The sequence below is a fragment of the Trichomycterus rosablanca genome, chromosome 20 (assembly GCF_030014385.1).
Source record: "Trichomycterus rosablanca isolate fTriRos1 chromosome 20, fTriRos1.hap1, whole genome shotgun sequence".
Lineage (NCBI taxonomy): Eukaryota > Metazoa > Chordata > Actinopteri > Siluriformes > Trichomycteridae > Trichomycterus > Trichomycterus rosablanca.
In genome coordinates this window covers 16,987,409-17,002,135 of record NC_086007.1, presented here as the reverse complement: position 1 = coordinate 17,002,135, position 14,727 = coordinate 16,987,409, and the positions used below count along the sequence as shown (strand labels likewise).

Below are 14,727 nucleotides of genomic sequence, written 5' to 3'. Positions count from 1 at the left end.
GTTTAGAAACTGTATTGTTTTTGCTCTTTACTTAAATGTTGTGAGATTAAATGTGTAAACAAAGCTGGATAAATATTTTTTGTAACTTAAAAAAGCAACTATTTTAAAGAGGTTTACAGATTTTCTATAGGCACTATGCTTCTGGCCATATAAAGTACTTACCTGCAGCTCCGGGATCTCCTTTGTCCCCCTTGTTTGAGACAGTTCTAGATTCCCCTTTAGACCCTGGATTTCCAGGGTCACCTACAAGGCCTGGTAGACCTTTAAAACCTGGTGATCCATTATCCCCCATCAAGCCTGGGGCCATAATAATCATTGTTATTGACAACAATATCTACAACTGTAATAATAATAAAATCAACATTATAATTTCAGCAAAGGTTGTAACAAAACAAATGTTTGTGAACACTTAGCAATGTGTAATGGTGCTTGTGTGTATATACTGGTGCTGGTCATAAAATTAGAATATCATGAAAAAGTTGATTTATTTCAGTAATTCCATTCAAAAAGTGAAACTTGTATATTATATTCATTCATTACACACAGACTGATATATTTCAAATGTTCATTTCTTTTAATGTTGATGATTATAACTGACAACTAATGAAAACCCCAAATTCAGTATCTCAGAAAATTTGAATATTGTGACAAGGTACAATATTGAAGACACCTGGTGCCACACTCTAATCAGCTAATTAACTCAAAACACCTGCAAAGGCCTTTAAATGGTCTCTCAGTCTAGTTCTGTAGGCTACACAATCATGGGGAAGACTGCTGACTTGACAGTTGTCCAAAAGACGACCATTGACACCTTGCACAAGGAGGGCAAGACACAAAAGGTCATTGCTAAAGAGGCTGGCTGTTCACAGAGCTCTGTGTCCAAGCACATTAATAGAGAGGCGAAGGGAAGGAAAAGATGTGGTGGAAAAAAGTGTACAAGCAATAGGGATAACCGCACCCTGGAGAGGATTGTGAAACAAAACCCATTAAAAAATGTGGGGGAGATTCACAAAGAGTGGACTGCAGCTGGAGTCAGTGCTTCAAGAACCACCACGCACAGACGTATGCAAGACATGGGTTTCAGCTGTCGCATTCCTTGTGTCAAGCCACTCTTGAACAAGAGACAGCGTCAGAAGCGTCTCGCCTGGGTTAAAGACAAAACGGACTGCTCAGTGGTCCAAAGTTATGTTCTCTGATGAAAGTAAATTTTGCATTACCTTTGGAAATCAAGGTCCCAGAGTCTGGAGGAAGAGAGGAGAGGCACATAATCCAATCCAGTGTAAAGTTTCCACAGTCAGTGATGGTTTGGAGTGCCATGTCATCTGCTGGTGTTGGTCCACTGTGTTTTCTGAGGTCCAAGGTCAACGCAGCCGTCTACCAGGAAGTTTTAGAGCACTTCATGCTTCCTGCTGCTTACCAACTTTATGGAGATGCAGATTTCATTTTCCAACAGGACTTGGCACCTGCACACAGTGCCAAAGCTACCAGTACCTGGTTTAAGGACCATGGTATCCCTGTTCTTAATTGGCCAGCAAACTCGCCTGACCTTAACCCCATAGAAAATCTATGGGGTATTGTGAAGAGGAAGATGCGATACGCCAGACCCAACAATTCAGAAGAGCTGAAGGCCACTATCAGAGCAACCTGTGCTCTCATAACACCTGAGCAGTGCCACAGACTGATGGACTCCATGCCACGCCGCATTGCTGCAGTAATCCAGGCAAAAGGAGCCCCAACTAAGTATTGAGTACTGTACATGCTCATACTTTTCATGTTCATACTTTTCAGTTGGCCAACATTTCTAAAAATCCTTTTTTTTGTATTGGTCTTAAGTAATATTCTAATTTTCTGAGATACTGAATTTGGGGTTTTCATTAGTTGTCAGTTATAATCATCAACAATAAAAGAAATAAACATTTGAAATATATCAGTCTGTGTGTAATGAATGAATATAATATACAAGTTTCACTTTTTGAATGGAATTACTGAAATAAATCAACTTTTTCATGATATTCTAATTTTATGACCAGCACCAGTATGTGGTTACCTTGAGGGCCAGGGTATCCAGGATGCCCTGGGTTGCCAGACATTCCAGGGGGACCACATTTCCCAGGAGGTCCCTGGTTTCCACGGGGGCCTAAATACATATCAAAACTTCAGAACCAAAATTTACCAGCTAACTAATATCAATGTGCAAAAGTACTGCTTGCATGACATTTTGTCAGTAAAGTTTTCTTTAATCTGCTAATATGCAATGAATGCAAATATTCCAAAACAAGTGTGACAATATCAGGATGGAAATCTATATGATACATTGTTGATCAGAGGGGCCAGAGGCGAATAGTCAGCTTGGTTTAACCTAACAGCGTGGTTGTAGCAATTTTTAACAGTGATAAGCACATAAGAATCTTAAAACATAAGGCATGTTAAACATTGAAGTGAGTGCTTTAAAGTAGAAGCCCACAGGGTACCATAAGTTTGATAACAAGTTTTGTGTAATGAACCTGAGATATTGTTCTGTCTGGTCAACTTAATTTAATTTATTAATAAACATCCATTCCTGCATTTCAGGCCTGCAACACATAAAAAAAAAGTTGGGACAGTAAAGCATTTACCACTTTGTAATATTGCTATTCCTTTACACCACACTTAAAAGACATTTTGGCACCGAGGATACCAAGTGGTTTAATGTTTCAGGTTTTATTTTGTCCTATTCTTCCTGCAAAAATGTCCTAACGTGCAAGAGTCCGGGGTCGTCATCGCATTTTTCATTTAAAAAATGTCCACACATTCTCTATAGGGGAAAGGTCAGGACTGCAGGCAGGCCAGTCCAGTACCAGTACCCTCTTCTTTTGCAGCCATGCCTTTGTAATATGTGCAGCATGTGGTTTTGCATTGTCTTGTTGAAAAATGCATGGGCGTCCCTGGAAAAGATGACGTCTTGAAGGCAGCATATGTTGCTCTAAGATCTCAATGTACTTTTTAGCATTAATGCTGCCATCACAGAAGTGTAAATTACCTTTGCCAAGCACACTGACACAGCCCCATACCATGACAAACCTTGGCTTTTGGACTTGTTGCTGTCCTTTTCGTCTTTGGTCCAGAGCACACGGTGTCCATTTTTTTCCAAAAGAAGACCTGGAATGCTGATTCATCTGACCAGAATACACATTTCCACTGTGTGATGGTCCATCCTAGATGCCTCCGAGCCCAGAGAAGTTGATGCTGCTTCTGGATATGGTTACCATAAGGCTTCTTTTTTGCACAGTAAAGTTTTAAGTTGCATTTGTGCATGTAAAAGGTTTGCCAAAGTAATCCCTTGCCCATGTGGTTATATCAGCAATTGCTGAGTGGCGGTTCTTGATGTAGTGCCATCTGAGGGATCGAAGATCACAGGCATTCAGCTCAAACTTGCGTCCTTGGCCTTTACGCACTGAAATTCCTCCTGATTCCTTGAATTGTTAATATTATAATAATGATATTTGAATAATAATGCTATTATAATGATAATGATATTATAATGATTTTATAATGATATTATAATGATATTATGCACTGTAGAGGGAGAAATATGCAAATCCCTTCCAATCTTTCTTTGAGGTATATTTTACTGTTTTTAAACATTTTAATAATTTTCTCACACATTTGTTAACAAACTGGAGATCCTCTGGCCATCTTTGCTCATCAAAGACTCAGCCTTTCCTGGAAATTTTCCTATTCTTCATGCTGCACCACACTATTACAATAAAAGACAGGTCTGGACTGCAGGCAGGTCAGTCAAGCACGCCATGTCTTTGGTTGTTGCAAATACAGTATGAGGCCTGGCAACTTGCTAAAATAATCATAGACTTTCCAGGATAAGACGTTGCCTTTATGGCAGTAAATGTATCTCTAAAATTCCACTATATGTCTTCGCCTCAATGGTACCGTCACATGTATGCAAGTTACTCATGCCATGGGCATTAAGGCACACACCCATACCATGATAGATGTAGACTTTTACACCTTCTACTGATAACAGTAAAACTTTGCACTTACCACAGGACACTTTTTTTTTTTAAATAACTTAATAAATAAATAACAGAGAACTCTGAGGCATGTCTGCATAGAATTGATAAATAGCTTTCTTATTGAGTTAAAGAGTTTCAGGTTGCATTTCTTGATGCAGCGGTTGACTTCCTAAGTAGATAACGATTTTCTAAAGTATTTTTGAGCCCATGTGTCTTGTGTGTCTGCCCATGTTACCTTTTCACTCTTATTTTGCCTGTCACAGCTTTTTAGAAGTGTGTTGAAGGTATCACATTCTATTAATTCTATTTACAAAATACAATGAAGTTGATCAGTAAGAACATTTTTGTCAGTTAAGTAAAGATTCAAGAAAATTAACAGATTACAGATTATTTGTATTACATTTTAAGAAAACTTTTAGGCAAAGGGGTTAGGTACCTTTACAACAACGATACTTTGTGTCTTTCAAAGGAAATGTTACACAGTGGCAAACATACCCCTGTCCCATTTTTAACATGCTTTGATCATCAAATAATTAAGAATGCCAAAAGAATACTACATTGTCTGAAACATTAAATATCTAGAATTTGCACTGTTTTTATTTACTCTTCTTCATCCTTCGCCTGCTCCTATTTGTGATTGCCACGTTGAATCATTTGTCTCTATCTAGCCCTGTCCTGAACGTCTGCATGCATTTTGTGTATATGTAAGAGAGATATTCATGAGTTTTTTCAGTACCTGCAACACCAGGGGTGCCACCCCTTCCCGTATTGCCTTTTGGTCCAACTGGACCAACTGATCCAGGTCCTCCCCTGAATCCAGGCCTCCCAATCTCACCGTCAAGACCAGGTAAACCCTGCCCATAAAATCCAGGCTCACCCGACACACCTTTCTGTCCATTGGGCCCTGCACAGAACAAATGTTTATGAATGCTGTGTGGACATTATTTTGTTTCTTACCCTACAATGGTAACAACAGAGGAAGGTGAGTCATCCAAAGTCAGGAGTTCTAACAAATATTCCATCAAGAGAAGATCCAACATATAAAGCACAAATGGAAAAAAAGTGTGTCTATGCAAATGTAAACCAATATTTGATATTGTTTTTAGTCAAATAATAAGGAAAGTACTTGCTGCCCTCTTGCTTTTAATCAATCAAGAACACTGATAGTCTCCTAATCAGAGCTCAGACATATTTGTTTAACCACTGCTTTTGATTAAAAAACACATTTATTGTCTTTTTTGTGAGTAAATTCTCAGTAAAGAAGTGTATGTACTCCATGGCTGAAGATGCACATTCTTCTTTTATGCCCCCTGTGCAAATAGACCCCAGTCTGTTTTAACAGTCTGTGACTATCAAAATAGTCTGTGACTATCAAAATACCCTTACAGTATTGTCAGTGGGAAAACTTTGGCATTTTAGGTCTGCATGGTCCCCTGCCACTATAACAACTCCATCCAGGTGTTCTGTCAGCTGATTGTTTACTGTGTTGTAAGGATAGCCAAAGTGTCCCGAGCAATCAGAGAAGCAAAGCATGCACATGGCCAGAGCATCCACAGTCACTTCCAGAACAGTAGTGGCACACTGTGCATGTGGCAAGGAATCTAGGCCATCACCAACTACAGGACTACACCACCCATTTGTGGCGGTGATACCTCCCTTTCAGACGTGCTGAACAACTTCTACGCTTGGTTTGAGGCACAGAACGACATCGTGGTGAGAAAGACCATCCCACCTCCCAATGACCAGGTGCTTTGTCTCACCACAGCTGATGTGAGAAAAACTCCACACAGAGTCAACCTGTGGAAAGCTTCTGGACAAGACAACATCCCTGGCAGAGTGCTCAAAGATTTGCAACATCTCTCTGAGCAGTGTCGTTGTTCCAACATGCTTTAAGGCAACCACAAAGCAACCATCGTGCCTGTGCCAAAAGTCATCAGTGTCATGCCTCAATGACTATCATCCCATAGCACTCATGCCTATTATCATGAAGTACTTTGAGAAGCTTGTCATTAGACATATCAAGACCCTGCTGTCTTCCTCAATGGGCCCCCAAGCGCTCAAAAGATGACGCAACAGCTCAGCATTCAACACCATCATCCCTTAGAATCAAATTGGAAAGCTGAGCTCGCTGGGCCTGAACACCTCTCTCTGCAACTGAATCCTGAGTCTGTCCAGTTTGGTAATAACACCTCCAGCACCACCACACTGAGAACTGAATCTCCTCAGGGCTGCATGCTCAGTCCATTGCTGTTTACATTACTGACTCATGACTGTACAGCAATACACAGCAAAAACCACATCGTAAAGTTTGCAGATGACATGACTGTGGTGGATCTCATAAGTAAAAACAACGAGTCAGCTTATAGAGAGGAGGTGCAACGATTAATGGACTAGTGTAGAGTCAACAACCTGTCTCTGAATGTAGATAAAACTAAAACGATGGTCATATGTCTTTGTATTTATTTTACTGTCATTCTCTCCATGTGTAAGGGCAGCACTGTGGCTCAGTGGGTAGCACTGCTGCCTCACAGCAAGAAGGTCCTGGAGTTTGCATGTTCTCCCCGTGTCTGCGTGGGTTTCCTCTCACAGTCAAAAAACATGCAAGTGAGATGAACTGGAGATACAAAATTCTCCATGACTGTGTTTGACATTAAAAACTTGTGAACTGATTAACTTTGTGTAACGAGTAACTACAGTTCCTGTCATGAATGTAACCAAAGTGTAAAACATGACGTTAAAAATCCTCATAAACAAACTCTTCATATTAAAAAAAAAAACTGGAAGAGTTGGTCAAATATCTTTGTCAAACATCCCAAACAATCAAACAACAACATTTAAAACACTTAGAAGTGACATTCTTCAGCTTCCTATTTTACCACAAAATTACCTAGTCCCCAATTCACTATATATGATAATAATAACCTGCCAAAATAAACAGCTGTCAAAGAGCCAAAAACAAGTTGAAATGAAAATAATTAGGGAGAAAAAGCTTGCTTCATGGTATAATGACCACACCAGTGGCGATTTCTCTAAGATTGCAAGGGAAGCTCAGCTTCCCCTAAAATGTCCAAAATTAAATGGTCAAATATGTACAGTTGTGTTTACATTTCATTGACTACAAATGCGTGAGAACACGTATATCTCGAAGACGAGTTTGTTCAGAATCAGCTAATTATCACAAATCGACTCGATTTTCTTAACTTAACTCATACATTCCCGTAGCGTCAATGCATTTGCCCGCAGAAGCTGAGCGTCTCTTCACTTCTATGGGACTGCGTTGAGTTTTTTTTTTTAATGCTCCGAAACTCGCCGGTCATTGGATAAATGCCTCGATTTTGTCCCGCCCCCGGACGCTGAGCGTCTCTGGGGGTGAATGGGGCTGTGGGCGGGTGTGGACGCTGAGCTTCTGCAAGATGATTGGAGGATCAGTGGAAAGGCTGAATCCCGTTTTGATTGACAGCTCGTTTGAGCGCTACACCGTCACTTCTCAAACTCAAACTCAAAAGAAGCTTTATTGGCATGACAAATTCGTAAGCATGCCAAAGCAATACACTTCATTAGTCACTTAATCACTAGGAGCTTCAGTCCCATTGCGGATTTTGCAAGTGAAGTCGAAAGACAAACTGCAACCCATTTCAGGCCATTTTCTTGTAAAAGGAACAGAGGGCAGAATTTATGTGTAAATAAATTGACAAATTTTATGATGTAAGCCGACAATGAGCTTCCCCTCTTTGAAAGACCAGCAGCCACCACTGGACCACACATGGTCCAAAACAACCAGCAAATGGAAATGCATCAAATACATGTATACACAGCCAAATTTTCAAGCATACTTCCTACACAACGGGTTCTGTGCCGGAAAGTAAAGACTATGATTCCCAGAATCCTTCAGTAACGCACATGACTCAATCACCTGACCACTTCGTGAATCATGAACCACTTCAGAGAATCGGTTCACCAGAATACTAACTAGTGATGGGAATTCCGGCTCTTTTTAGAGAGCCGGTTCTTTAGGCTCGGCTCACTGAAAAGAGCCGGCTCTTTCGGCTCCCAAGTGGCTCCTTAGATTTTTTTTGTTGCTTAAATTAATTTATTACCAAATTACAGGTAAAATTTATTACTAATGTAAAAACATTGTATCAAATGTTTATTATTTAAATCGCTTTATTTATATACTCAACATGGAACAGAGTGCTACAACAATAAATTATAAAATACAAAAACAAAGACCCATCTCAATTAGACAAAAAGGTCTGATTGTGTATATTATTTGTAAATTTGCATCTAGAGTGAAAGAACACAACATCAACAAAGTATCACTCAACAAAATATAAATGAAAATGTGCAAAAAAACCAAAAAAAAAAAAAAAGATCCTGTTTCTCCTTTCTGTTTTCATCTGCCCTGTTTTTTGAAAAGATTCTCTCTGAGGGGACAGATGTTGCTACATTACAGTCTGTGTCCCATCACATGTATAAGATGTGGGTAGACTGAAAACTTGGTCTCCCACCAGCTCAGTGGGTCTGCACTTCTCTGTGTCCAAACTACCATGTTTCCTCTCACTCATTTTCCTTACCTTTCCAGCGTGTAATGTCTGCCTATGTAAAGCGCAATGTAAAATTTCATCAAGTTCTCTCTCTCTCTCTCTCTCTCTCTCTCTCTCTCTCTCTCCTGTTCGTGTACACACTGTCTGTGCACGCCACCACACATCTTGACCAATCACATGTGGCTTAAACAGAAAAAAAACAAAAAACGAAAAAAAAACAAAAAACGAAACGGCTCCCAATCAGGAGCCGGATCCCGTCGTTCACTTTAAAGAGCCAGCTCTTAGTGCCGGATCGTTCGCGACCGACCCATCACTATTACTAACTGTTTTCAGCTGCTTCTCATCATGGACCTTATATACAGTGGGGCCAAAAAGTATTTAGTCAGCCACTGATTGTGCAGGTTCTCCTACTTAGAAAGATGAGAGAGGTCTGTAATTTTCATCATAGGTACACTTCAACTATGAGAGACAAAATGAGAAAAAAAAAATCCAGGAAATCACATTGTAGGATTTTTAAAGAATTTATTTGTAAATTATGGTGGAAAATAAGTATTTGGTCAATAACAAAAGTTCAACTCAATACTTTGTAACATAACCTTTGTTGGCAATGACAGAGGTCAAACGTTTCCTGTAAATCTTCACCAGGTTTGCACACACTGTAGCTGGTATTTTGGCCCATTCCTCCATGCAGATCTCCTCTAGAGCAGTGATGTTTTGGGGCACTGGGCAACACGGACTCCACAAATTTTCTCTGGGGTTGAGGTCTGGAGACTGGCTAGGCCACTCCAGGACCTTGAAATGCTTTTTACGGAGCCACTCCTTCGTTGCCCTAGCGGTGTGTTTGGGATCATTGTCATGCTGGAAGATCCAGCCACGTTCCATCTTCAATGCTCTCACTGATGGAAGGAGGTTTTGGCTTAAAATCTCACGATACATGGCCCCGTTCATTCTTCCCTTAACACGGATCAGTCGTCCTGTCCCCTTTGCAGAATAACAGCCCCAAAGCATGATGTTTCCACCACCATGCTTCACAGTAGGTATGGTGTGCAACTCAGCATTCTTCTTCCTCCAAACACGACGAGTTGAGTTTTTACCAAAAAGTTCCATTTTGGTTTCATCTGACCACATGATATTCTCCCAATCCTCTTCTGGTTTATCCATATGCTCTCTGGCAAACTTCAGACGGGCCTGGACATGTACTGGCTTAAGCAGGGGGACACGCCTGGGACTGCAGGATTTGAGTCCCTCTCGGCGTAGTGTGTTTACTGATGGTAGCCTTTGTACTTTGGTCCCAGCTCTCTGCAGGTCATTCATCAGGTCCCTCCGTGTAGTTCTGGGATTTTTGCTCACCGTTCTCATGATCATTTTGACCCCACGGGATCGAGGGAGATTATCAATGGTCTTGTATGTCTTCCATTTTCTTACAATTGCTCCCACAGTTGATTTATTCACACCAACCTGCTTGCCTATTGTAGATTCACTCTTTCCAGCCTGGTGCAGGTCTACAGTTTTCTTCCTGGTGTCCTTCGACAGCTCTTTGGTCTTGGCCATGGTTGACTGTTTGAGGCTGTGGACAGGTGTCTTTTATACAGATAACGAGGTCAAACAGGTGCCATTAATACAGGTAACGAGTGGAGGACAGAAGAGCTTCTTAAAGAAGAAGTTACAGGTCTGTGAGAGCCAGAAATCTTGCTTGTTTGTTATTGACCAAATACTTATTTTCCACCATAATTTACAAATAAATTCTTTAAAAATCCTACAATGTGATTTCCTGGATTTTTTTTTCTCATTTTGTCTCTCATAGTTGAAGTATACCTATGATGAAAATTACAGACCTCTCTCATCTTTCTAAGTAGGAGAACCTGCACAATCAGTGGCTGACTAAATACTTTTTGGCCCCACTGTATACGGTGTGTGTTTTGGGCACGTTGCGAAGTATTGCCACAGTGACTTTTCCTGAGCATACCAAGCGATTTACAGATATAGTGTTTTCCGTGTACCGATTTCTGCCTGTTTACTGTTTACGATTTTGCCGTTTCCTTGTTTATCTCGTTCGCTTCCGTATCTTGTGTTTTTGTGTTGTTAGTTATCGCTTGTGCATCCTGTTGTTTTCTCTGCCTTTTTGTTTCCATGTCGTGTTGTTTTTGTACTTTATCAACGCATTAATAAAGCGTATTTTTGTTATCCACGAGCGTCCATTTTTGCCAGCGTCGTTACACAAATCTTTATATTTTTTTTCTGTTTTGATAGAAAGTAATGAGAATAATCATAGATTCCTTTCATACAGTATTTAAACTCAGTTGAAATGTCACAGAAACTGAATCTTATATACTGTATGTCTAACTGTCAAAAGTCAAGGTTGGGTTGACAAAAATTCTGACAAAAATGGGAATGAGGTTGGGGATTTGAGATGGCCACTTAATTACATTCATTTGTCCCTATTTTGTCACAATTTTGAATGTACGCTTTGGGTCATTGTCTATTTGGAAGACCCATTTCCCAAGCTTTAACCTCCTGGCCTAATATGTCTTGGTTGATTTTTTTTGGTTTTCCCATAATGTCAAGAGGCAACTAGGCCTTGAAGATAGAGCTATCACAGTGGGGAAAGAGTGTTCGCATATATCACCCCACAACAACATTAAAATAACATCCGTGCTACTATTTGGGATTCATTCTTCAAGTCCAGATTAAAAACATACTTATTTAATCAGACTTTTAATTAGTCTATACAAACCAAATAATTTCTTCCTTTTAGTTATGTTGTAATAATATGTGATACAAGCCAAACAAAAAAGATACAAATGCTAAGGAAAATGTGGCAAGTTAGATGCTAAAGAGTGTAAAAAGGGTGCACCCATTGGCAATACAAAAGAATAGTGCTATACAGTAAAGGATATACAGGATGTTGGGATCATAAAGGATAAATATAGAAATATGCTGACAAATTAGTAGAATGTATTGAGAAGGTGGAAATTGTACTTGTGTGGAGCTCATGAATAAAAAAATTGAATGAGAAAGAAGATTGAATGATGTAGCTAGGGATGCGGCAAGTGGAAGTGGCAACTATAAAAAGAATTGAGAATGGAAAGGCAGCTACCCCAGATAACATACACGTGAAGGCATGAATTGTTTAGGAGCGATGGCAGTGGAGCCTTTAACTAGACTGTTTAACAAAATCTTGGAATGTAAGAGGATGTGTGAGGAGTAGTGCAGAAGCATAATGGCACCAGTTTTTTTTTAAGAATATGGGTGATGTGCAGAGCTGCATTGACTACAGAGGCATAAAGTTGATCAGCCACAGCTTATGAATCTGTGAAACAGTAGTGTAGGCTAGGCTGAGAGAAAAGAGGATTTGTGAGCATCAGTATGATTTTAATGGTTTGATGTCAAGATTTATGGATAAGGTGAGGGAGGACATGCAGGTGGTTGATGTAACAGAGGAGGATGTTTAAGATAGTGCACTTTATATCATTTTTAATGTATACCTTACAGCTTTAGTACTGAATAAAATTACCTGAATATAAAAATACTTTAAATGTTATGATAGTTAATGTAACAGTAAATGTTACTGGTAGTTCAATAAGAAATCCTACCTGTTATTCCAGGTCTTCCTGTCTGACCTGGGTCTCCCCTGTCACCCGCGCTTCCAGGAAAGCAGATACCTGGATAGTCGATTATTCCTTGAGGTCCATCACATCCAGTTGTACCTGACATCAGTGTAGTGATACTAATATTAGTCTATAAACCCATATGTCTTGATTTTTAAATGAAAAAAATAATATTAAACAATATTTGTTCTATTTTCAATATATCAGCATTTAAGTCAAAAAGAAACAAGAAAGTCAACATGTTTACTGATTACATGTTCTAAAGGCTGTGTAAAGCAAAAAGCACTCAGAGGTCCCAGGCTTAAAAATAAATAATAAAAAAAAACATCTAAATATCCCTGTAATAAATATGCAAACAGATGAACAAATGATAGAATGTATTTGCAGTAGCTTAAAAAGTAGAAATAAAACACTTATTTCCAGTAAAGTTGGACATTTTGTAATTGTAATTTTAATGTTTTAACTGACTATTCTATTTTTATTTTTTTTCTCGACCACTTTATGCTGGTCAGGGTCAAGGCGGGTCTGGTTCCACTGTGAAACACGGCAGGATTATCTTGGACATGTCACATTTGCATTTAGGGCTTTGAATATCCTTGGTGCAATCAACCAGACAGCGTCTTTGCAACATGATTAGCTATGTCTAACAGGGTTGGCCAAACTAGAATTATAGCAGTGGTGGGCTTGTGTAATCAGCTGCTGTACCACTGGAGCACCTTTTGAATTTTAGATTAAATATAAACAATATGATTGGGTAATAATAATTAACTGATTTATCAAAGCTAAGTCTTTGCAAGAATACATCAAGCTCACCATTTTTCCATTTCATCATTTCACCATTTCATCAAAATTTGCTAAAATGAATTTGCAAACAATTAAGGTTATAGTCCAAGGTTATATTAACATGTGGGGTATCCTTCTGCATGCACTACAACAGCATGGTATGGTATGGTAGGTCAGGTATTGCAGTAGCTGAAAGTTAAATTAAAAAGTATTAAGGTGAGTAAGTATTACTGTACAATACTATGTAGGTAAAGTGTCCTGTGCAGAAAATATTAACAGATGTGCAATGTAGCCTTCATAAACAGAATGGCAGATCATGCTCCATGAGTCCTGATAGTGGCTCAGTGTGCTTTAATGTCCTAGCACAGTGAAGAGGTGTTATACAATGTGATCACTGTTGGTACAAACAATCTCCTGTACCATTCCTTGTTAAAGCAAAGCTGGTTGAGTCTGTTACTAGACACACAGAGGCCTGGGTAACTGTATTTCGTTCTATCATGTAAGTGGTTGAATGACAATAAAGCCTAATAAAGTCTACTCAAAATCGTCAAGTGAGCAGCCCAAGACCGAGCTAGCCTTCTTGATCAGCTTATTAAGTTTCCTGGAATCTTTCACTCTAATACTGGCTCCCCAACACACTGCTGCAATGAAGACAGCCCCAGCAACAACAAACTGGTAAAAGATAGACAACATCTTGCTGCACACATTAAAGGAGCTGTCTTCTCACCTGACATCTTTAAGGATAGAGCTGCTGCAATCATCTGCCACTTTGGCCAGGACTCTGGCATTAAATTCCTTGTTTATATTTAGAAAATACAATAAAGTTTGTTTTAATGTCCGTCTGGCTTGTTTAATCTGTCTAACCCTTACTACACAACTAATTTTTACTAAGGTTTTCTCTGACATCTGTTTAGTTTACCAAACTCATTTTTAGCATGTGCTACTCAATTATCCCTGTGCTCATATCTCACAGATCCAGCAGACATCACAAGTCACATCACAGGAACAGTAATGCCAGCTACCTCATCTACCCCCAACTGTTGCAACAATCTCAAAGAGTGGTGGTAGGTGGGCTCTGGAACTGTCAATCAGCTGTCCAAAAAACTGACTTCATCTCACGGCATTGACTACCTGGCACTGACTGAGACATGGATCACCACAGAGAACTCAGCTACACCAGCAGCCTTATCCTCTGCCTACACCTTCTCTCATACACTGAGAGGATCTGGTAGGGGTGGCGGTACAGGTTTGCTCTTGACCAGGAAATGGCACTTTACTCCTGTGAATCTTTCTCACCTTAACATTTCATCCTTTGAATTTCATGCTATTACTGTTACTTTTCCAATTACCCTTCATATCATTGTCATATACAGACCACCTGGCTCATTAGGAGACATAGAAGAGCTGGATTTTCTTCTGAGTTTCTTCCCTTCAGACAGGACTCCTCTGACTCTTCTTGGTGACTTTAATCTCCCTACAGACAGATTTCAGTCGTTCTGTCTTCTTCCTCTCCTTTCATCTTTTGACCTTCTCTTTAATCACAGCCCTCCAACACATAAAGGAGGCAATCTTCTGGACCTGGTCTTCAGCCGTCCATCTTCTGCTCTTGACCTCACCGTCACCCCACTTCACCTCTCCGACCATCACTTTGCATCTTTCTCTCTCTATCTCCCAACCCTTTCTACTTCCAACCACACTTACACTATTACAACATGCCCTAATCTTCACTCTCTATCTTTCTCCTCACTGATATCCAACATCCTAACTTCATTACCTAACCCT

At 39.7% G+C, this 14,727-nt stretch overlaps 1 protein-coding gene across 1 annotated transcript in view; it reads right to left on the bottom strand.

Annotated features, from left to right (window-relative positions):
• col4a3 (collagen, type IV, alpha 3) overlaps positions 1-14,727 on the bottom strand; it is a 221,777-nt gene that overhangs the window by 108,138 nt on the left and 98,912 nt on the right. Inside the window, exons 23-26 of the mRNA XM_063016668.1 lie at positions 12,148-12,261; positions 4,747-4,914; positions 2,048-2,137; positions 163-297 (exon numbers count right to left, since the gene is read on the bottom strand). Coding sequence (XP_062872738.1) covers positions 163-297; positions 2,048-2,137; positions 4,747-4,914; positions 12,148-12,261 — 507 coding nt within the window. The remainder of the gene's footprint in view (positions 1-162; positions 298-2,047; positions 2,138-4,746; positions 4,915-12,147; positions 12,262-14,727) is intronic.